The sequence below is a fragment of the Bos taurus genome, chromosome Y (genome assembly GCF_002263795.3).
Source record: "Bos taurus isolate L1 Dominette 01449 registration number 42190680 breed Hereford chromosome Y, ARS-UCD2.0, whole genome shotgun sequence".
NCBI lineage: Eukaryota > Metazoa > Chordata > Mammalia > Artiodactyla > Bovidae > Bos > Bos taurus.
The window spans coordinates 7,595,250-7,616,902 of record NC_082638.1 but is presented as its reverse complement, the minus strand read 5'-3'; the positions used below and the strand labels follow the sequence as shown (position 1 = coordinate 7,616,902).

The following is a 21,653-nucleotide window of genomic DNA, read 5'->3' as shown; positions in this document are numbered from 1 at the left end:
CTTTCTTAGGGATTGGAATGAATACTGACCTTTTCCAGTCCTGTGGCCTTTGCTGAGTTTTTTTAGCAGGGGGCTCCAGAATCACTGCAGATGGTAACAGCAGTCATGAAATTAAAAAACGCTTACTACTTGGAAAGAAAGTTACGACCAACCTAGACAGCATATTAAAAAGCAGAGACATTACTTTGCCAACAAAGGTCCATCTAGTCAAGGCTGTGATTTTTCCAGTAATTATGTATGGATGTGAGAGTTTGACTATAAAGAAAGCTGAGCAGTGAAGAATTGATGCTTTTGAACCATGGTGTTGTAGAAGACTCTTGAGAAACCCTTGGACTGCAAGGGGATCCAACCAGTCCATTCTAAAGGACATCAGTCCTGAGTGTTCATTGGAAGGACTAATGTTGAAGCTGAAACTCCAATACTTTGGCCATCTGATGCGAACAGCTGTCTCATTTGAAAAGACCCTAATGCTGGGGAAGATTGAGGGCAGGAGGAAAAGGGGACAACGGAGGATGAGATTGTTGGATGGCATCACTGTTTGGGTGGACTCCGGCAGTTGGTGATGGACAAGGAGGCCTGGTGTGCTGTGGTTCATGGTGTCGCAAAGAGTCGGACATGACTGAGCGACTGAACTGAACTGAATTATGGAATCAATGTAGACTTCTTAAATTTATTTTTGGCTGCACTGGATCTTTGTTGCTGCTTAAGAGCTTTCTCTAGTCGCAGAAAGCAGAGGCTACTCTGTAGTTGTGGTGCTCAGGCCTCTTATTGCAGTGGCTTCTTGTTATGAAGCCCACACTGTAGGCTTATGGGCTTTAGAAGTTGCAGCGTATGGGCTCAGTAGTTGTGGTACAGGAGTTTAATTGCTTGACAGCATGTGGAATCTAATGGACCAGGAATCAGACCCATGTTCCCTGCATTGGTAGGTTGGATTCTTCTCCACAATACCACCAGGGAAGTCCCTGTTCCATGATTTTTTTTTTTTTTTGAATTGCAGCTCATGATGCTTTGAGCTGTTTGAACTCATGCTAAAATGATCCTAATATTTTTAAAATCAGGTATCCAGAGAGCTAATTTATGTTAAGAAAACCATTAACATTGAGTTGAAATTAACACCTATCTGCCCATGTTTTTAGATGGTGTTTTTGTTTGGTTTTTTTTTTTTGACAATTCTCTGGGCTTTCAGGATCTCAGTTTCCCCAAACAGGGATTGAACTCAGGCCAAGGTAATTCTAACTGCTGGACTACCAGGAAATTCCCTGTAGATTGTTGTTAAGGTAGGCTAATGATTGCTCTGTTTGAACGTGCACTGAATTTTCAAAGGATTGGCTTATAAATTGAGATAATAAATCAGAGTGATAAAAACTTAACTGTGATAAGTGCAAGAATTTTTTAATGTATAGAAATAGCACAGATGTCTGCCTGCTATTTGAGGAAAAATTCATTTCTGCTCTCCCTTTCTAGTTTCTTGGCTGAAACCCCTCTGTGGTAAAGTGAATTTGCAGGAGAGAAATGGAATTTAATAACATGTTTACCTGTTGTCTCTGATCTTAGAGAGCCAACAGTGAGCGATGGTGAGATCTTACTCCTTTGCCCAGGAATTGAACCTGGGTAGCTTGGATAAAATCTAGGAATCCTAGTCATCAAGGGGCTAAAGGCTAGAACCTAATTTTCCCTGTTCTTTGTCCCCAGTGAAAAGTGCATTTATCATGGAGGCAGAAACTGTAAAGGTAGGTACAGTTTATTATTAGGGACATAGCACAACAACAAGTGGGAGATCATGTGGAGAAATTGTTTAGTTGAGAGCAAGGCAGAGATGCACAACCTAAGGGAAAGGGTATGGTGTCGCCCTTGGTGAGGAGGTGCACACTGAAGGAACATTAAGTCATTTATATAAGGCAGTTCTGCTGGGTCTTTGTGTTCCTTCAGGCCAGTTATCTGGTTTCTTTTTCCATACCTGACTTACTATGGGACCCTCCCCTGGGGTGTGCATGCATCCCTGAACCAAGATGGGATCTCCCAAGATGGGAAGAGCAAGACCGTTTATGGCCTGGAGTTATCCCTTGACTTTTCTGCACATGTGTTATGTTTTCCTTATTTTGTACTTTGAAGGGCCTTTGCTTCTCTTTGTCCTTGCCATACTTATTCTCTTGAAGTGTTAAAAAGAGAGAAAGACTTGCTGTCTACCCTGTTTGTTTTGTTATTGCTATTTCCAAGAGCAAATACGGGTCTGGTTGTAAATTCCTCAGTTACAACCTACCTGTCTCTTATCTCAGGAAATGCAAAGAGGGGGTTGGCTGATTTTAAATGTCCAGTCTGGAGTCTCTCCATCTTCTGCCTTATAGCCATGAGACATAGCTTGGAAAGTTGAATTCAGTTCACTTAAGTTCAGTTGCTCAGTCATGTCCAACTGTTCGCAACCACATGAATCGCAGCATGCCAGGCCTCCCTGTCCACCACCATCCAGGAGTTCACTCAGACTCACATCCATCGAGTCGGTGATGCCATCTAGCCATCTCATCCTCTGTCATCCCCTTCTCCTCCTGCCCCCAACCCCTCCCAGCATCAGAGTCTTTTCCAATGACTCAGCTCTTGGTATGAGGTGGCCAAAGTATTGGAGTTTCAGCTTTAGCACTAGTCCTTCCAAAGAACACCCAGGACTGATCTCCTTTAGAATGGACTGGTTGGATCTCCTTGCATTCCAAGGGACTCTCAAGAGTCTCCTCCAACACCGTAGTTCAAAAGCATCAATTCTTTGGCGCTCAGCTTTCTTCACAGTCCAACTCTCACATCCATACATGACCACCGGTAAAACTATAGCCTTGACTAGATGGACCTTTGTTGGCAAAGTTAATGTCTCTGCTTTTTAATATGCTATCTAGGTTGGTCATAACTTTACTTCCAAGGAGTAAGCGTCTTTTAGTTTCATGGCTACAATCACCATCTGCAGTGATTTTGGAGCCTAAAACAAAGTCTGACACTGTTTCCCCATCTATTTCCCATGAAGTGATGGGACCAGATGCCATGATCTTTGTTTTCTGAATGTTGAGCTTTAAGCCAACTTTTTCATTCTCCTCTTTCACTTTCATCAAGAGGCTTTTTAGTTCCTCTTCAAAATGGGCCAAGCATAAATACCATTTACTGTTTAAGGCATGTGAGATGTTGAGGGTGGGAGGCAAGTTAACAGTTTAAAGGGTAACTGAGGTTAAGGTTGTTATGCATATTTAATTCTGGGTTTCTTTCCATCTTGTAATTGAGAGTCCTCCATTTTTTCTGCTATCAAAAGGAGATCTTCTAAGAATGTTGTTTTCCTGTGTAAGTATCCCTTACATTTACAACTGACAACTTATATCCCGTTTTCAGAAATACTCTTGTCTGTGAAATTAAAAGATGCTTACTCCTTGGAAGGAAAGTTATGACCAACCTAGATAGCATATTAAAAAGCAGAGACATTACTTTGCCAACAAAGGTACATCTAGTCAAGGCTATGGTTTTTCCAGTGGTCATGTATGGATGTGATTGTTGGACTGTGAAGAAAGCTGAGTGCCGAAGAATTGATGCTTTTGAACTGTGGTGTTGGAGGAGACTCTTGAGAGTCCCTTGGACTGCAAGGAGATCCAACCAGTCCATTCTAAAGGAGATCAGCCCTGAGATTTCTTTAGAAGGAATGATGCTAAAGCTGAAAGTCCAGTACTTTGGCCACCTCATGCGAAGAGTTGACTCACTGGAAAAGACCCTGATGCTAGGAGTGATTGGGGCAGGAGGAGAAGGGGATGCCAGAGGATGAGATGGCTGGATGGCATCACCAACTCGATGGATGTGAGTTTAAGTGAACTCCGGGAGTTGGTGATGGACAGAGGCCTGGCGTGCTATGATTCATGGGGTCGCAAAGAGTCGGACACGACTGAGCGACTGAATTGAACTGAACTGATGACTTGTCTAGAGTTTCATTTCAGAATAATCCTGTCTATGCCCAAGTGCCATTTTCTGCCACCTTGGAGAAGGTGAAGGCAGCTCACTTCAGTATTTCTTGCCAGGACAATCCTGTGGATGGAGGAGCCTGATGGGTTGCAGTCTGTGGGGGTTGCAAAGAGTTGGACGTTACTGAGCGACTGAGTGCCCACATTCTGCTACGTTTCATTATTTTGAGCTTGTCCCCAGAATGTCAGTGAAGAAGGAAATAAAGTGCTGTTAAAGTTTACAGTAAAGATCAGCTTAACAAATTAAAAGTTTGGGTAGTTTTTTCTTAGTAAGATATTGTTTTTTGGGGATTGTTTTCTTGATTTAGAGCATCATCATGCACTTTTTAATACTAATTTAAAAAGCATGATTTTAAAATTAAGATTTTAGCTCTTAGAAGCATAAAACATACTTTATTCTAGACTCTGTTCCTCTTTGGTCTTATTTGGTAGTAATATTTACCATAGTTTCTTACCTTGCACTTTTTAAATGTGTACTCATTGGTCAGTTTAAGAAATTCTCTGATAAGAGTTTTGGAAAAGATACTTAGTAATATTTATTAATGGTCATCTTGGACGTACATTAAAAACTTAGGGCTGTTTTATGATCCTGTATCTGCACCCCGTTTTATTCTTAACAAGCGCATATCTAACTATAAAAATGCACCTTAAATACTGTGTTAGTGGGTGCACAGGAATATAGATTTTATACCTAGAAATGGCTCTTCTGAGTTTTCTGAGTTTAAATCTTGAGGAATATTTCCCATCTCCTTCCCACCCTTATCCCTTTTTAAGACTGTTAAAAAAAAAGTCAGCTTTGGTCCAGTTTAGTTTTTTAACATATCCTTAACTACTATTGGTGTATATTCTGTCAGTGAAATTGAAATTTTAGGATTTCTTATTGTTTATTATTTTAAATTTTCCTTTGAGTTCTTTTAGCTTTGGCATCACATATTTTAGGATTTGCGTATACATTCAGAACAGTTAGATTTTTGTGAGTATTGATCAGTTTATTGTGAAAGCTACCTCTTTGTCTTAATATTTATTTATTTTGCCTGGAATTAATATAGTCACTTGACTCTTATATAGTTCTCTTTGCATAGCTTTGCCCTTCCTAACCATTTGCTTGGATTCAATGTGTGTCTTTTAAAAGACAACATATAGTTGGCTATTTAGCAAATCCAGCCTAGCATCTGTGACATTTATTTGGAATATATGTACTGTTCACATTTACTCCCAACTTAAGAATGCCTACTCCTTTATTTGCTGAGGGTGTCTCATTTTTAATATGTCTTCTTTGACTCTCTTTTACTATAAAGTTCCTATTACTTACTGTATGCCATTTAATTCCTGTTTTTTTTTTTTTTTTTTTAGCTATGTCTTTAAACAATTATTGAGGTAAAATTCACATACTATAAAATTTGCCTCTTTAATATTTTAAAACTGTACGGTGCAGTGCTATTTGTACATTCAAAATGCGTGATTATACTGTTATCTGATTTGGGGCATTTTCATCATCTGTAACCTAAAAAACCCCAGGAATTACTAACCGGGACCATTCTGTGCCTATTGCTTAAAAAACAATATTGAACCTATTTGCCATCTTTATTTCTTTCTCTGGTGTAGGTTCAGTTAAACCGTACGAAAACTATCCGCTTTCCTATGTGGCTTTTAGCAGAAGCTTTGGAACTAATTTTAGGGGAAGTAGGTGGGAAAGAAGGCAAGATAAAACTGTAATTTGCCACCTGCTGTTAGGTGAACACCTTGGCCGTAAATTTTGTATCTGATTTCTTTCAGTTATTATAAGGTTTCCAGTGTTTATTCATGTTGTATCATTTATCAGTATTTTATTCCTGTCTATGCTGCTACTGCTGCTGCTAAGTCGCTTCAGTCATGTCCAACTCTGTGCGACCCCAGAGACGGCAGCCCATCAGGCTCCCCCGTCCCTGGGATTCTCCAGGCAAGAACACTGGAGTGGGTTGCTATTTCCTTCTCCAGTGCATGAAAGTGAAAAGTGAAAGTGAAGTCGCTCAGTTGTGTCCGACTCTTAGCGACCCCATGGACTGCAGCCTACGAAGTTCGTCCGTCCTTGGGATTTTAAAGAAAATAATATTATACATAAACACACAAAAACACCAAAGACACAAATTTATGGCCAAGGTGTTCACCTAACAGCAGGTGGCAAATTACAGTTTTATCTTGCCTTCTTTCCCACCTACTTCCCCTAAAATTAGTTCCAAAGCTTCTGCTAAAAGCCACGTAGGAAAGCAGATAGTTTTCGTATGGTTTAACTGAACCTATTCCAGAGACAGAAATAAAGATGGCAAATAGGTTTCAATCTACCTACCCCTTCTAATCAACTGGTCAGCATTGCCAAGAACACTGTGTCAAGAAGGATTCTAGGTGGCTTTATTAATTACTGGTGTCTTCTGTATAAACTCAAGGGAGATAGTGGAGAATACCATTTGATTCTATTCTTTTCTTTTATGTCTAATATATTATACTTCCAATCATAATTGGGCTTATTGTCAAAGCTCATCCTATTTTCATGTAAATATAAAACAACTATATAGGTCAGATTTTGGGGGCAAATATTAATTAACACAGACATTAGTTAGATTGAGATGCCCTCTCAGCAAGACGTGATAGACGGAAAGATTTAACAAGATAGTGAACAGAGATGAGAATATACATCCTATGAATGTGAGTCAGAGGAACAGATCTGCTGTGAATCCCAAGGGCCTCTAAGAAACATTGCAAAGAGGAAACCAGAAATTCCATATTTAAGCTTCATGTAGAAAATTGATGATATGGAGAAAAAGTGCATAGGCCTACAAATCAATACAAACTGGTTACCCCTTCTTGTTACAGTTTGGGTCTTATCAGCTTCTGTGCTGTTAAAAAATTGAGAGAAAAATTATTTTAAAAGATCAGGAACATTTCACTGTCTGAAATACTATGCATTATTTTGTTATTTTTATCATTTACCTTCAAAATAATGTTTTGAAAGGTTTAGATGAGTGCTTATAGTAAAGGACTGTAAAGGCTACATTTAGATTCTGATTTGAACCTCAGCTCTGCCACTGATTTTTTTCATTCACTACTTTTTATATTTGACAAAGACTTGTTAATAACTGTATGTAATGGGAAAACACAAATCAAAATAGTTCACAGAATTTGCGATAGGAAATAGAGCAGGAAATTAAAAAGTGGAAAATATACAAAGATACATTTTATTTTATTTTTTTTTCAAAGATGCATTTTAGAAGCAGAAAGACAAGAGTGAACACAGCTAGCAAGTGAATTTCTTCATATATACTGTACGTCCTGCTTCTTTGCATAGTTATTTCAAGGCTACAAGATCACATAGAATTTCTTTTTACTGTAAATACACTAATTTACTTCTTTTCCCATTAAGGCTGAAAAGAACTCAAGTCCAGGTTACATCCCTTTGGTGTCAAATTTTTCATTTCAATCATCCAACTGCATTGTTAAGCATTCACAAAACAAATATGTCTTTACATAAAGTCAGTATAGTTTTAGAGCATCCCTCCTAGACATAAATGCAGAAATTCTCCTTGAACTGTAGACATACTCAGGGAAGGCTTTCTGATAACCACAAGCGTCCAAGACCCTAATCTTGGTTAATCACTAACAGGTTAGCATCTCTGAAAACAGCACAGCCTAAGAGCAGAAGAATGTGTGGTCTGGTTCTCATAGAATTTTAAACCTTGTAGAGCTTCAGGGCTGCCTCATGCCTGTGATTGGTGGTGTGCAAGTGTAATTTGTCCACGCTGTTGGTGTAGTAGTCACAGGCATTGCACTTGAGGTGAACGGTGTCTATGGCTGAGTCATTATTCTGTCTCCTCTGAAAAGCCAAGGTATACCCACATTTGGTATATTTTGGTTATTCATTTATTCTTTGATGGATATTCAGTTATTTCCAAGTTTTTGCCTGTTATAAATAGTTGGTCTCTCTTATCCCTGGTTTCGCGTCTCTGGTCCCAGTTATCCCCCTCTCCCTATCAGTTAAGTCGTGTGCTATTTAAATCTCTCACCCTTCTGCTACCGCCTGCCCAGAATGCGAACACTCTTGTCCAGTGTGTCCATGCTGTATATTTCTTCTGCTCTTTAGTCCTTAGTGATGTTCTCAGCAGATTGACTTTCTTAGTAATTTTGTTCTATTTATCCTTGTTTTACTAAATAATGGCCAAAAAGTAGAAGAGTAGTGATGTCCGCAGTTAATAAGTCAGGCATAGTAAGAATATATCTAAACTGAAGTGAATGTTTTGTATGTATTAGAAAAAAGTGAAACAACTATAAAGTGAAAGATCATCATACAGTCCTGTTTTTAAACATGATTGCTCATTAGAAACACATCTGAAGCTTTGGATGAAAAACACATCTGGAGCTTTTGGATGAAAAAAAAGCAATGCCTGGACATTTGCATTTTTGAAATATTCTGAAATAATTCTGATAGGCATCTGGATTTTGAAAAGGCATTATAGGCTTTTGATTACATGGACTCCTGTAAATTGAATGTTAGCACATTTAATGTTGTCTCAGAAGTCTCTGAGACTGTTCTCAATTCTTACCATTCTTTTTTCTTTATTCTGCTCCTTGGCAGTTATTTCTGTCATTCTATCTTCCAGGTCACTTATCCATTCTTCTGCCTCAGTTTTTCTGTTTTTATAGAGTATTTTTAATTTTAACGACTGTGTTTATTTGTTATTTCTTACACATATTTGTTAAATATATTAGATGTTTCTTATATTTTTTGCATTCTGTTTTTGATCTATTGAAACTTTTTACCATTATTCTAAATTCTTTTTCAAATACATTGCCTATTTCCTCTTCATTTATTTGGTCTTGTAGTTTTTTGTCTTGCTTTTTCATCTGTAACTTTATTTTTTTGGATGTGTTCCTGTCTCCCTAGTTGTTTGGCCTGAGGTTTCCAACAGTGGAGTTTGTGGACCACTGGTTAGAGCTGGGTCAAATGTGTACCTGTGGAAGATGTGACTGCGATTAATATCCTTGGGGGCTGAGGTTCTGTTATTCCAGCATTTCAGACTCAGTACTCATGACTCAGGCTCAGATCTGGTCTCTGACCTGTGAAGCTGGATTCTACAAGCTGTAGGGTGCAGAAAATGTAAAAAATAAAAAGAGAGAGAGAAAAACAAATAAACAGATAGGAAAAAGAAACAGCAGAATAACTTACAAAGAATAAAAGATAACATCCTGAAGGGTAAAGCCAGACTCAACAGCAAGAGAGAGAAGAAAAAAATATGTATATATAAATAAAAATGAGGGAGCAGAATAATAATGATTAAAAAATAATAGAATAATTCTAGAAAAATTATAAATAGTAGAAAAAAATAAGAATATACATGAAACAACTACTGGAAGGTAAAATTGAACTCCACTAGTAGTAAATAGTAAAAACACTGAAAAAAAACCCAAAACACCAAAAGGTAGATAAAACTTAGGCTGTGAACAGAGGCTTGGGTGGGGAACGGCTTAGATGGTGCAGGTGTTTAGTTGGGAGTGGGGTTCTGACCCAGTACCCAAGCCTTCAGAGAGGACCCTAGTTTGGGGTAGGGGCCTAGGCCTCACGCACCAAGAGGGCCTCTACAGTAACTCCAGCTTTGGGGTATGTGAATAAGGCCAGGCTCCCAGGAGGCTCCCCAGGTCCTGGATTCTGGACCAGTAGGATTCTTCTCTCCTCCACATGTGGAGGAACCCCTCCCTGGGCAGCCTTGCTCTGTCTCCACTCCTTTCTGCACCTGCAGGACCTCTGTGGGCTGAAGGTGCTCTCGAAAGTGACTCTGGGGGACAGAGTAAGGTGGGGAGGTTGCTGAAAGGTGGAGGGGGCCCCTGGAAGGAGGAGAGAACTGAAAGGTAGAGGGGGCTCCTGAGTTGCAGAGAGCCAAGTCCAGAGATCAGACAGAGCCCATGAACGGGGGCACATGTAGGACAGGGTCTCTGGAGGGAAGAGGAAATGAGAGAGTGGAGGGGGACCCTGAAGGGTAGAAGGGGGCACCAGGATAGCAGAGGCCTCAACTGGGAGGGAGGAGTGGTGGAGGACCCCTGGAGAGGGTGCCCCTGGAGAGGGTCCTGGTAGAGGGCCTTGGAGGGTGGCGGGGGCCCAAAGGTGGAAGTAGTCCTGAAGGTAAAGGACAGAGGGCTTGGCCTGAGCACCTTACGAGATTCCCCAGAGCCAAGTGGAGACAGGAAGGGGACAGTAGGCAGTGCTTTGTTCTCAGAAGCCTGCAGGTGCCTCCCAAAGCCCAGCCATCCTTTTCCTTTTCCATCAGGAGCCTTCTTCCCTCTCTCATTCACAGGATGTACTCAGATGGTGGGATCCCTGAAGAGTCTAGGGTGCCCCAGAGGGAAGAGGGATCCATCAGGGGAGGAGAGGCCCTAGAAGGCAGAGGTCCAGGCCCTTAGGGCTCAGAAGGCTCCCCAGGATCAAGTGAAGGTAGAACCCCAGGTTCCCCAGTGGACCTTTCTATCTCCTCAGAGATCCCTCCCCTTCCTGATGGAGCAAGGACTGCTACTCCCAGCACAAAGACTCTTCTCCTCCAGCAGACAGACCTTCATTTGATGGTCCCCAGCCTTGAGCTTTCTCCACACCCCTCTGTTTGGTACCTCGTTTCCTCGGGGGCTCCTCCCATCAACCTGTCCTCAGGAGGTCCCTGACCAGCAACTGGAAGGCATCCTAGGCATGGGGAGACATGGACTCTTTGTCTTCCTTGGCTGTCATCCTGGCTATGCCCTCCCACAATAATCTTTTGATGTTCAGACTACCTTCATCTTGCTGCAGACTTCATCTTGCTGCATAAACTGGTTCCTCCTCCTGCTTCTTGGAAACAGTCCCCTCAGGTTTACTTGAGATGCATTTTAAAAATTCCTACCAAAGATAACTCAACTTTTAGTTTGTGACTGTTTTCTTTAGGTTGACATTTTTGGCAGCTATCATGAAGGGAGCCAGAGCAGATTGCTGTCCTCTGCCTGAACTCTGAAAAACCAGAGCCTTGGTACCAGTATATCCCTCTTGTGCCCATCTACCTCCTCAAGGGGTCTAGATGGATTTGAGTGAGTCTTTCCTGGTTCTCAGATCTCTTGTGTTGGTAGATAATCCTAAGTTTTATTTGGTGAAGGGAAAATGTTACCTTGAAACTTGTTTCAAGAAGACATACCTGGGTTGCTCACTTTTAATACTCAGTGGGTTAATCTCTGTCGAAGGACTGGCAACATTCTGTGTGAGCAGTGTCCCCTCAGTGTAAAGGCACTGGGATATCTGAGTTTGGATACTAAGTGGTTAACTTCATATAGAGACTGGGAAGACTTTGCTTACTAAAACACTGAGTAAAATGAGGCTGAATTGTTAAAGGAAAGCCTAACCTGTTGTTTTCCCTTGAATTGGCTGCCTTACTCAGTCCAGTTCAGTTCAGTTCAGTCGCTCAGTCGTGTCTGACTCTTTGCGACCCCATGAATCGCAGCATGCCAGCATCTCTGTTCATCACCAACTCCCAGAGTTCACTCAGACTCACATCCACTGAGTCGGTGATGCCATCCAGCCATCGCATCCTCTCTTGTCCCCTTTTCCTCCTGCCCGCAATCCCTCCCAGCATCAGAGCCTTTTCCAATGACTCAGCTCTTCACATGAGGTGGCCAAAGTACTGGAGTTTCAGCTTTAGCATCATTCCTTCCAAAGAACACCCAGGGCTGATCTCCTTCAGAATGGACTGGTTGGATCTCCTTGCAGTGCAAGGGACTCTCAAGAGTCTCTTCCAACACCACAGTTCAAAAGCATCAATTCTTCCGCACTCAGCTTTCTTCACAGTCCAACTCTCACATCCGTACGTGACCACTGGTAAAACCAAAACCTTGACTAGACGGACCTTTGTTGGCAAAGTAATGTCTCTGCTTTTCAATATGCTGTCTATGTTGGTCATAACTTTCCTTCCAAGGAGTAAGCGTCTTTTAATTTCGTGACTACAGTCACCATCTGCAGTGATATTGGAGCCCAAAAGAGTAAAGTCTGACACTGTTTCCACTGTTTGCCCATCTATTTCCCATGAAGTGATGGGACCAGATGCCATGATCTTCATTTTCTGAATATTGAGCTTTAAGCCAGCTTTTTCATTCTCCTCTTTCACTTTCATCAAGAGGCTTTTTAGGCGGATTCATGTTGATATATGGCAAAACCAACACAGTATTGTAATGTAATTAGCCTCCAATCATAATAAATAAATTTAAATTAAAAAAAGAGAGGCTTTTTAGTTCCTGTTCACTTTCTGCCATAAAGGTGGTGTCATATGCATATCTGAGGTTATTGATGTTTCTCCTGGCAATCTTGATTCCAGCTTGTGCTTCTTCCAGCCCAGCGTTTCTCATGATGTACTCTGCATATAAGTTAAATAAGCAGGGTGATAATATACAGCCTTGATGTACTCCTTTTCCTATTTGGAACCAGTCTGTTGTTCCATGTCCAGTTCTAACTGTTGCTTCCTGACCTGCATATAGGTATCTCAAGAGGCAGGTCTGGTATTCCCATCTCTTGAAGAATTTTCCACAGTTTATTGTGATCCACACAGTCAAAGACTTTGGCATTCAGTTGCTCAGTTGTGTGTGACTCTTTGCGACCCCATGGACTGTGGCACACCAGTCCTCCCTGTCCATTATCAACTCCCAGAGTTAACCCAAACTCATTCCATTGAGTCGGTGATACCATCCAACCATCTCATCCTCTGTTGTCCGCTTCTCTTCTTGCCTTCAATCTTTCCCAGCATCGGGGTCCTTTCAAAAGAGTCATTCTTCACATCAGGTGGCAAAAGGATTGGAGTTTCAGCTTCAGCATTAGTCCTTTATCTTCAACTTTAATGTATTCCAACTGTTTGTAAACTAAGTTTATTTTGCAATACCTGGTTCATATCTGATTTTTCAGTAAAGCCATGGGATCTTTAGTTTGCCTGGGTATGTCTATGTGCACATTATACATCTGAGGTAACTCTAAAAGAAGGGGTGGGCTACACACTCCAGTATTCTTGGGCTTCCCTGGTTGCTCAGATGGTAAAGAATCTGCCTAACAGTGCAGGAGATCTGGGTTTGATCCCAGGTTTGGGAAGATTGCCTGGAGAAGGGAAAGGCTACCCACTTCAATATTCTGGCCTGTAGAATTCGGAGTTGGACATGACTGAGTGACTTTCAGTTTCACTTTCTACTTCTAAAAAGTACTGTCTAAATTTATAAGGAGTTCTATTTAATGTTAGTAAAAAGTGCTTAACATTTAAAATAGACCTTTCAAGATGACTTTCAGGCTCACATGAACTGGGAAATAGTCAATATTAAGTTGATTCCTGATAGTAAGTAGAAATTAATTTTGTTTAATTTTTTTTAAGTTTGTTGATCTAATTAATATAACATTTTAAGTTTAATGTACCTACATTTAATTAATAAGACCTTCTAAGTATCTTACAAGAAAGATAACTCAACATGGTGAAACTTTAGATGCAAATGAAATAAGAACTTTGAGATAAAATCTGTAAAGTAGTTATATTTTAAATGTCTACTTAAAATGATATTTCCAGATATTTGGTAACTTAAAGTTCTAGAGCTGCATTACTGTAAGTGATGGAAAGTTTGTTAAATAGGTGAAAGAGACTGAGACATCAGTTATTAATCCAAAAACCTAGAAGTATTTATGACTATTATTGAAAATGTTTGATGTTGTCCTGAGATGTTCTGTATAAGAAATCAAATGATTTTAGAGATTATCACTGGTGTTTATTTTCACCAGTCTATAGAATGCCATTGTATGAACCATAATGTTCATAATTGCTTACTTCTTAGCTTTGCTAAAAATTAAGGTTTTAAGCGTTGAGGATTCTTATTTAAACATTTAATTAAAGCTATTGGGAATAATACAGTAATATTGTAGTACACAGTAAGAAATAGAATGTGTGTTTTCAGTAAAGAAGGTATGAGAAATGGAATTACATTTTATTGGGGAGGAAAGAAAAAAATGAGCTGGTTGATTTTATTTGGAAGGAAAATGAGAGGCAGGATGGATACAGAAAGTGATAAGAAATTGTGGAAAGAAATCCTGAGGAAAAGGTTTTTTGCATAGTCAGGATTAACTAAATTTAGATTCAAGTTAACTAAATAGGTTTTGTAATGTGAGCTACTGCAGGACTGGATTTGATTTTTCTCATTAGAAGTGCTCCTTTTTGATAACCAATCGTGTGTTTCTGGACCATTAAATGATGTATGTTTGTTTTCTTTTTTTTTCTGACTTTGGTTAATAAGCGTTTCAGTTGCCTATGATCCTATTATGTTTTAAACTCTTTTGGTATTTCTAACAGACTTCTCCAATACTAGAATCTAACCAAAGCTAAGAACAATACTGTATAGGAACCTGGGATGTTGGGTCCATGATTCAAGGTAAATTGCAAATGGTCAAACAGGAGATGGCAAAAGTGAATATCAACATTTTAGTTATCAGTGAACTAAAACGGGCTGGAATGGACAAATTTAATTCTGATAACTGCCTGTGTCTACTACTGTGGGCAAGAAGCCCTTTGAAGAAATGGAGTAGCCCTCATAGTCAACAGAAAAGTCCAAAATGCAGTTCTTGGGTGCAGTCTCAAAAACAGCAGAATGATCTCTGCTCATTTCCAAGGCAAATCATTTAGTATCACAGTAATCCAAGTTTATGCCCCATCCACTAATGCTGAAGAAACTGAGTTGAAAAGTTCTATAAAGACCTGCAAGACCTTCTAGAACTAACACCAAAACAGATGTCCTTTTCATCATAAGAGACTGGAATGCAAAAGTAGGAACTCAGGAGATACCTGGAGTAACAGGGAAGTTTGGTCATGGGGTACAAAATGAAGCAGGGAAGAGACTAATAGAGTTTTGCCAAAAGAACACTCTGGTCATAGCAAACACCCTCTACAACGCAAGAAATGACTCTGCACATGGACATTACCAGATGTCAATACCAAAATCAGATTGATTATATTCTTTACAGCTGAAGATAGAGAAGCTCTATACAGTCAGCAGAAACAAAACCAGAAACAGACTGTGGTTTAGATCGTGAACTTCTTATTGCTAAATTCAGATTTAAATTGAAAAAAGTAGGGAAAACCACTAGATCCTTCAGGTATGACATAAATCCCTAATGATTATACAGTGGAAGTGACAAACAGATTTAAGGGATTAGATATGATAGACAGATGCCTGAAGAACTATGGACCAAGGTTCGTGACACTGTACAGGAGGCAGTGATCAAGACCATCTCCAAGAAAAAGAAATGCAAAAAGGCAAAATGGTTGTCTGAGGAGGACTTACAAATAGCTGAGAAAAGAAGAGAAACTAAAGGCAAAGGAGAGAAAGAAAGATACACCCGTTTGAATGCAGAGTTCCAAAGAATAGCAAGGACAGATAAGAAAGCCTTCCTCAGTGATCAAGGCAAAGAAATAGAGGAAAACAATAGAATGAGAAGGACTAGAGAAAGATCTCTTAAAGAAAATCAGAGATACCAAGGGAACATTTCATGCAAACTTAGGCACAATGAAGGACAGAAACGGTATGGATCTATCAGAAGCAGAAGATATTAAGAAGAGGTTGGCAAGAGTACACAGAAGAGCTATACCATAAAGATCTTCATACCCAGATAACCATGATGGTGTGATCATTCACCTAGACCCAGACATCCCAGAATGCAGAGTCAAGTGGGCCTTAGGAAGCATCACTGTGAACAAAGTTAGTGGAGGTGATGGAAATCTTAAAAGGTGATACTGTGAAAGTGCTGCACTCAATATGCCAGCAAATTTGGATAACTCAGCAGTGGCCACAGGACTGGAAAAGGTCAGTTTTTATTCCCATCTCTAAGAAAAGATAATGCCAAAAAATGCTCAAACCACCGCACAATTCCACTCGTCTCCCATGCTAGCAAAGAAATGCTTGAAATTCTCCAAGCTAGTCTTCAACAGTTCTCAACAGAACTCCAAGCCAGTTCTTCAGCTGAGAATTTCCAGATTTTCAGGCTGGATTTAGAAAAGGCACAGGAACCAGGGATCAAATTGCCAACCTCCCCTGGATCATCAAAAAAGTAAGAGACTTCCAGGAAAACATCTACTTCTGCTTTATTGACTATGCCAAAGCCTTTGACTGTGTGGATCACAACAAACTGGAAAATTCTTCAAGAGACTGGGATACCAGACCACCTGTCCTGCATCCTGAGAGATCTGTATGCAGATCAAGAAGCAACAGTTAGAATCAGACATGGAACTGGTTCAAAATTGGGAATGGAGTATGTTAAGGATGTGCATTGACACCTGCTTATTTAACTTTTATGCAGAGTACATCATGTGAAATTCCCACCTGGATGAAGCACAAGGTGGAATCAAGATTGCTGGGAGAAATATCAATAACTTCAGTATGCAGATGACACCACCCTTATGGCAGAAAGCGAAGAGCTAAAGAGCCTTTTAATGAAAGTGAAAGAGGAGAGTGAAAAAGTTGGCTTAAACTTAGCATTCAGAAAACTAAGATCATGGTATCCGGTCCCATCACTTCATGGCAAACCAATGGGAAAACAATGGAGACAGTGATAGCCTTTTTTGGACTCCAAAATCACTGTAGGTGGTGACTGCAGCAATGAAATTAAAACACTTGCTCCTTGGGAGAAATGTTATAACAAACCTAGACAGCAATGTCCATCTAGTCAAAGCTCTGGTTTTTCCAGTAGTCATGTATGGATGTGAGAGTTGAACTATAAAGAAAGCTGAGTGCTGAAGAATTGATACTTTCAAACTATGGTGTTGGAGAAGACTGTTGACAGTCTCTTGGACTGCAAGGAGATCCAACCAGTCAGTGCTAAAGGAAATCAGTCCTGAGTATTTATTTGAAGCAGTAATGCTGAACCTGAAACCTCAATACTTTGGCCACCAGGTGCAAAAAACTGACTCCTTGAAAAAGATCCTGATGCTGGGAAAGATTGAAGGGAGGAGGTGAAGGGGATGGCAGAGAATGAGATGGTTGGATGGCATCACCAATTGGATGGACATGAGTTTGAGTAAACTATGGGGATTGGTGGTTTCCATGAGAAACTGAAATGAAATCTGGTATGGATGCTTCAAAGAAACACCTGTGAGATATCTTAGATATATTAAGCTATGTTTTTGGTATTTTAAATTTGGAAACATTGTCAGGAATAGAGAGGTAAACTTTAGATTGTTTATGGATATGTATCATTAATATGTATGGATAAGTATCATTAATATATTAATAGATAACCCAAAATTTTACATGAAATCCATAATATGTGATATATCATGAAATAGTGTTATAAAGTTATCAATCATAACTTTATCAAACTTTATCAGTCATCTTATAGTTATCATAATTCAAATTATGTTGAAATATTATATTATAGAAATAATCAGTTTCCTAATTGCATTGTCCTCAAATCTTTAGCCTATAAATTTAAATTTTGTCCTTTATAGATTATCATAAATTTACATTGCCTTTACAAAATGGTTTTCAAAAAGACTATAAAAAGAATTTTTAAACACGTATTTCCAATAGTCTTTAGGTAATGCCACTGAACTCAGTAACAGTGGCTGTCTGTTAATGAAAAGTCCTGATTACTTCATGTGTGTCAGCAGGAATCTGTTACATGGGACTGAATGAACGATAAATATGATATAACTTTGACTTTTGAAAACTGACAGTTAAAGCTATTTTTCAGTTAAGTTTTTTCTGTTGTCCTGTGACCTACAATAAGTTGATAAAGTATGCCTTTGTAAATAAAGAAACGTTTCCCTATTTTTGTGCCTGATCCTGCCAAAATGTGACTTATCCAACTAACTTTGCTTTGGACTTGATGGTTTACTAGACTTGGATTCCAACTAGTTATACTAATTTTAATTTGTTTTACTAGTTTTCTTTGTATACTGTTTTATTTGTATACTGATTTTAGTTTGTTCTCTTTTTCAAATTGTTTTTGTCTTTTTCTCTCTGTTGCTTTATAAGTTTGTCAGTGTTTTAAGCTACTTCATTTTGTAAGATTGTTGTCTCTTGTCTCCTAAGATTGTTGGAGGTGTAACCCTGCCTTCAGCAAATGTGTTGGTGACCAGGTGACTTAAAGTTATTTATCAAAGATATGGTTCTGTATACAATTGATAATTATATAGTTGATTTCATGTATGGGAAGAAGCAAAAAAGAAAATATTTCCTGGATCTTTATAGGTTAGAAGGTATAGGATACAGAGAATCTTTGATTACTTACCAATGGGCCTAATCCAGAAGTTAACACCTGGCGTGACATAGCAATAGAATTTCTTATTTGTCTGATCTGGGAAGAACCTCCCAGCACCATGGAACAAAAAATGGTCATGAAATGTCTCCCAAATTGGCTGAATTTTTGATCACAGGGAGGACTATGGTAAGGAGTATTTCCTTTCAAATCAGTACACATGGATATCACAACCATTAGGGATTCCATCCTCCAAATGTTTATTTCTTACGCCCAGGAAGAACAATAGGTGCTATTCAGCAGCCAGCCATGGGCTGCCATTACTCCTTGCATGAAAAAGGAAGTAAGGTTGTGAATAATCAAATCAAAGGATGCTAGTCAGTGATTGATTTCAGTAAGCCCAGGCTCTTGCATTTTCCCATACATAGAAAAGAGTAAATTCCTTAACTTGAGACAGCTGATTTTTCTTAACTGAATAATCTTTTGATGTTCAGATTACCTGCCCCTTGTTGCAAACTTCTGTTTAACCTGAGACTCCTCGCCCTAACATGGAACTCTCATATTCTAGGTTTTGACAATTTTTTAAGTTGACAGAGGCTTGTAATTTTTTATTTTCACTTTATATTGATTTCACTTCGTAGTGATTTATAGGAACCTAAGACAAGATTCAGATTTTTAATTGTTTTTAGTGATTTGAGGTCCTGAAAGCCAAGTGGTATGGCCAAAAAGAAAAAGGAAAAAAGAAGATGAAGGGTAGTCATTCTGGTTTATACATAGTTTGGCCTAAAATTTATGTAAATTAACATATAATGAGGGAATTTTGTCTTGAGAGTGTTACCATGAACAGTGGAGGAAGGGAGTTATTTATTTCTATCTTTAAATAAAGCAGATGTAGTATGTGTGTTTGATAGTCATAGGTCAGACTGTTTAATTCCCAACCAGGGATTGGCCCTGAGTAATGGCAGTGAAAGTGTGGAAACCTAACCTCTGGATCATTATGGAACTCCCTCCGCATTCCCCGTATCTTAATATATGAATAAATCTTCCCACAATTCGTGACAACTCTGCAGAATATTGTTCTTTCTGCAGATATTCCAGAATACTGTTCTTTCTGATATTTTAATAAAATCTTAATTTCTTCTGTCTGCAGACTTCTGAAAGTTTTTTTTTTTAAGAGATTATTTAAGTTATCTTTTTCTCTAATAAAAGCACGAGAGATGTCTGTGGTAAGGGGTGAGATAATATTTGAGTTAGTATGTTTGAAATACTTGAGAAGCATTAGTAAGAAAATATATGATGTATTTGTCTGAAAAACTACACTAAGTCATGTATGGTGCTCTAAAATGTAACATTTCTTTGCAAAAATAGCTGAGATAGTAGCTATTGTTGAACAGCTTTATCCAATAGAAGTGTAGTAAAGCACAGAATTTTTTTTTTAATTTTTCATAATTGTATTAGTTTTGCCAAATATCAAAATGAATCCGCCACAGGTATACATGTGTTCCCCATCCTGAACCCACCTCCCTCCTCCCTCCCCATACCATCCCTCTGGGTCATCCCAGTGCACTAGCCCCAAGCATCCCGTATCGTAAAGCACAGAATTTTAATTCCTCATACGATTTTTAAATTTGATAACTGTATTAACTAGTAAAGAGGAACATGAAATTGAATAATATATTTAATGGTCAACATAAGATTGTTAGTAAATGTATCAGTCTTTTGTATGCAGTCTTTGTAATCTGTTGTACAGTTTACAGTTATAGGACATCTCAATTTGGACTTGCCACATTTCAAATGTAGTTAATGACTCCTGAAATTTCAGTAAAGTTCTTTCTGCTTGTGTTTATTTGAGTGTAGTTCAGTTATGTGAACAAGGATTGAAGTTATAATTTAGATAGGAAACTAACAGTCATTAAAGGAACTTCTAAATTATCTTATTTGGCAGGTCTTATTCACCTTTTTTTCATAGGGGACAGCTTTGAATCATAATCAAAACTTGAATCATAAGTGATGGCTCTGCTAAGTAATTAGAAAGCTATTTCTTCTAATTTCTTTTTCTACAATATTTATTTATTATTTATTTATTTGGCTGCATTGGGTCTTAGCTGTGGCATGCAGGAGCTTTTTTTGAGAAGCATGTGCTTCTCTCTAGTTATGGCACACAAACTCAGTAGTTGCAGGGCATGGTGTTAGTTGCTCCATAGCATGTGGAATCTTAGTTTCCCTACTAGTGATTGAATCCCATATCTGAGAATTGGCAGGTAGATTTTTAACAACTGGGACCATCAGGAAAGTCCCACTTTCTTCTAATTTCTGGAAAATTTGAATTCTGAGTCTTGATGGAAATAGCACTGTTTGATTTCTTGAGTACTCTCACAAAGTATATATCTGTTCTCTCAGAAAGCATGCAATTAGGATTTTGCTTTTTTCTTAATACTTACTTATATAATTTTTTTTTCTAGGCTGTTTGCTGCTATGAATCTCTAATCTTAAAAGCTGAAGGAAAAGTGGAATCTGAATTCTTTTGTCAGTTAGGTCACTTCAACCTCTTATTGGAAGATTATCCAAAAGGTAATCATTTTTACAATTTCTGCTTCATTGCAACATAGAAAAATGGAATTGTTTTTACTTTTTATCAGTGTACTTAAAACTATATTTTAGTTTCTTCTAAGCTCATAAAGGGGCTTCCCAGGTGGTGCTAGTGGTAAACAACCTGCTTGCCAATGCACATCTAGATGTGAGAGAGAGATGCAAGTTTGATCCCTGGGTAGGGAATCAAACCTTGACCCCCTGGAGAAAGAAATGGCTGTCCACTCCTGTATTTTTGCCTGGACAGTCCTGTGGACAGAGTAGCTTGGTAGGCTGCAGTTCATAGGGTTGCAAGGAGTTAGACAAGACTAAAGTGACTCAGCTTGCACACATGCAAGCTCATAAACAAAACAAGCACTGAGAAAAAAAAGTGGAGTGAATGGAAATGTCAAGATTTTATGTAATTTCATATAAACATTAAATGAATTTGATCACTCTGCAAAACCCATAACATACATGTGCTTTGCTGCTTTCCTTGCCCTTGTGAAAATGTGATGTTTAAAACCTCATCATGTTAGAAAAAGATGCTGTTTGATATTTTCATCTATATATGCAAATGGGAAACTTTATGAAAGAGTTACCCTGAAGTGCTTTCAAACCATCAAATAATTTTCCAGTTCTCAGTATTGTCCTATAAATTTTACTCAAATTTTGACAGTGTTTACTTAGAAATAGCTTAGATCCCACAAGGAAAAAGATTTAGTTCCCTAAGACTGCCCTCTTTAGAAGTGAGTTGTTTAGGTTGTCATGTATCTTCCTGATCATCCAGGTGTAAGGCAGTTTCCCAAACCCCCTTCTTGAGTTTGATTAATTTTTAGAATGACTCACAAGCTCAGGGA

The 21,653-nt window shown here is 38.8% G+C and overlaps 1 protein-coding gene across 1 annotated transcript in view; it reads left to right on the top strand.

Moving 5' to 3' along the window:
* The window catches only part of LOC132344466 (lysine-specific demethylase 6A), a 185,414-nt gene that overhangs the window by 6,470 nt on the left and 157,291 nt on the right, over positions 1-21,653 (top strand). Inside the window, exon 3 of the mRNA XM_059884061.1 lies at positions 20,688-20,796. Coding sequence (XP_059740044.1) covers positions 20,688-20,796 — 109 coding nt within the window. The remainder of the gene's footprint in view (positions 1-20,687; positions 20,797-21,653) is intronic.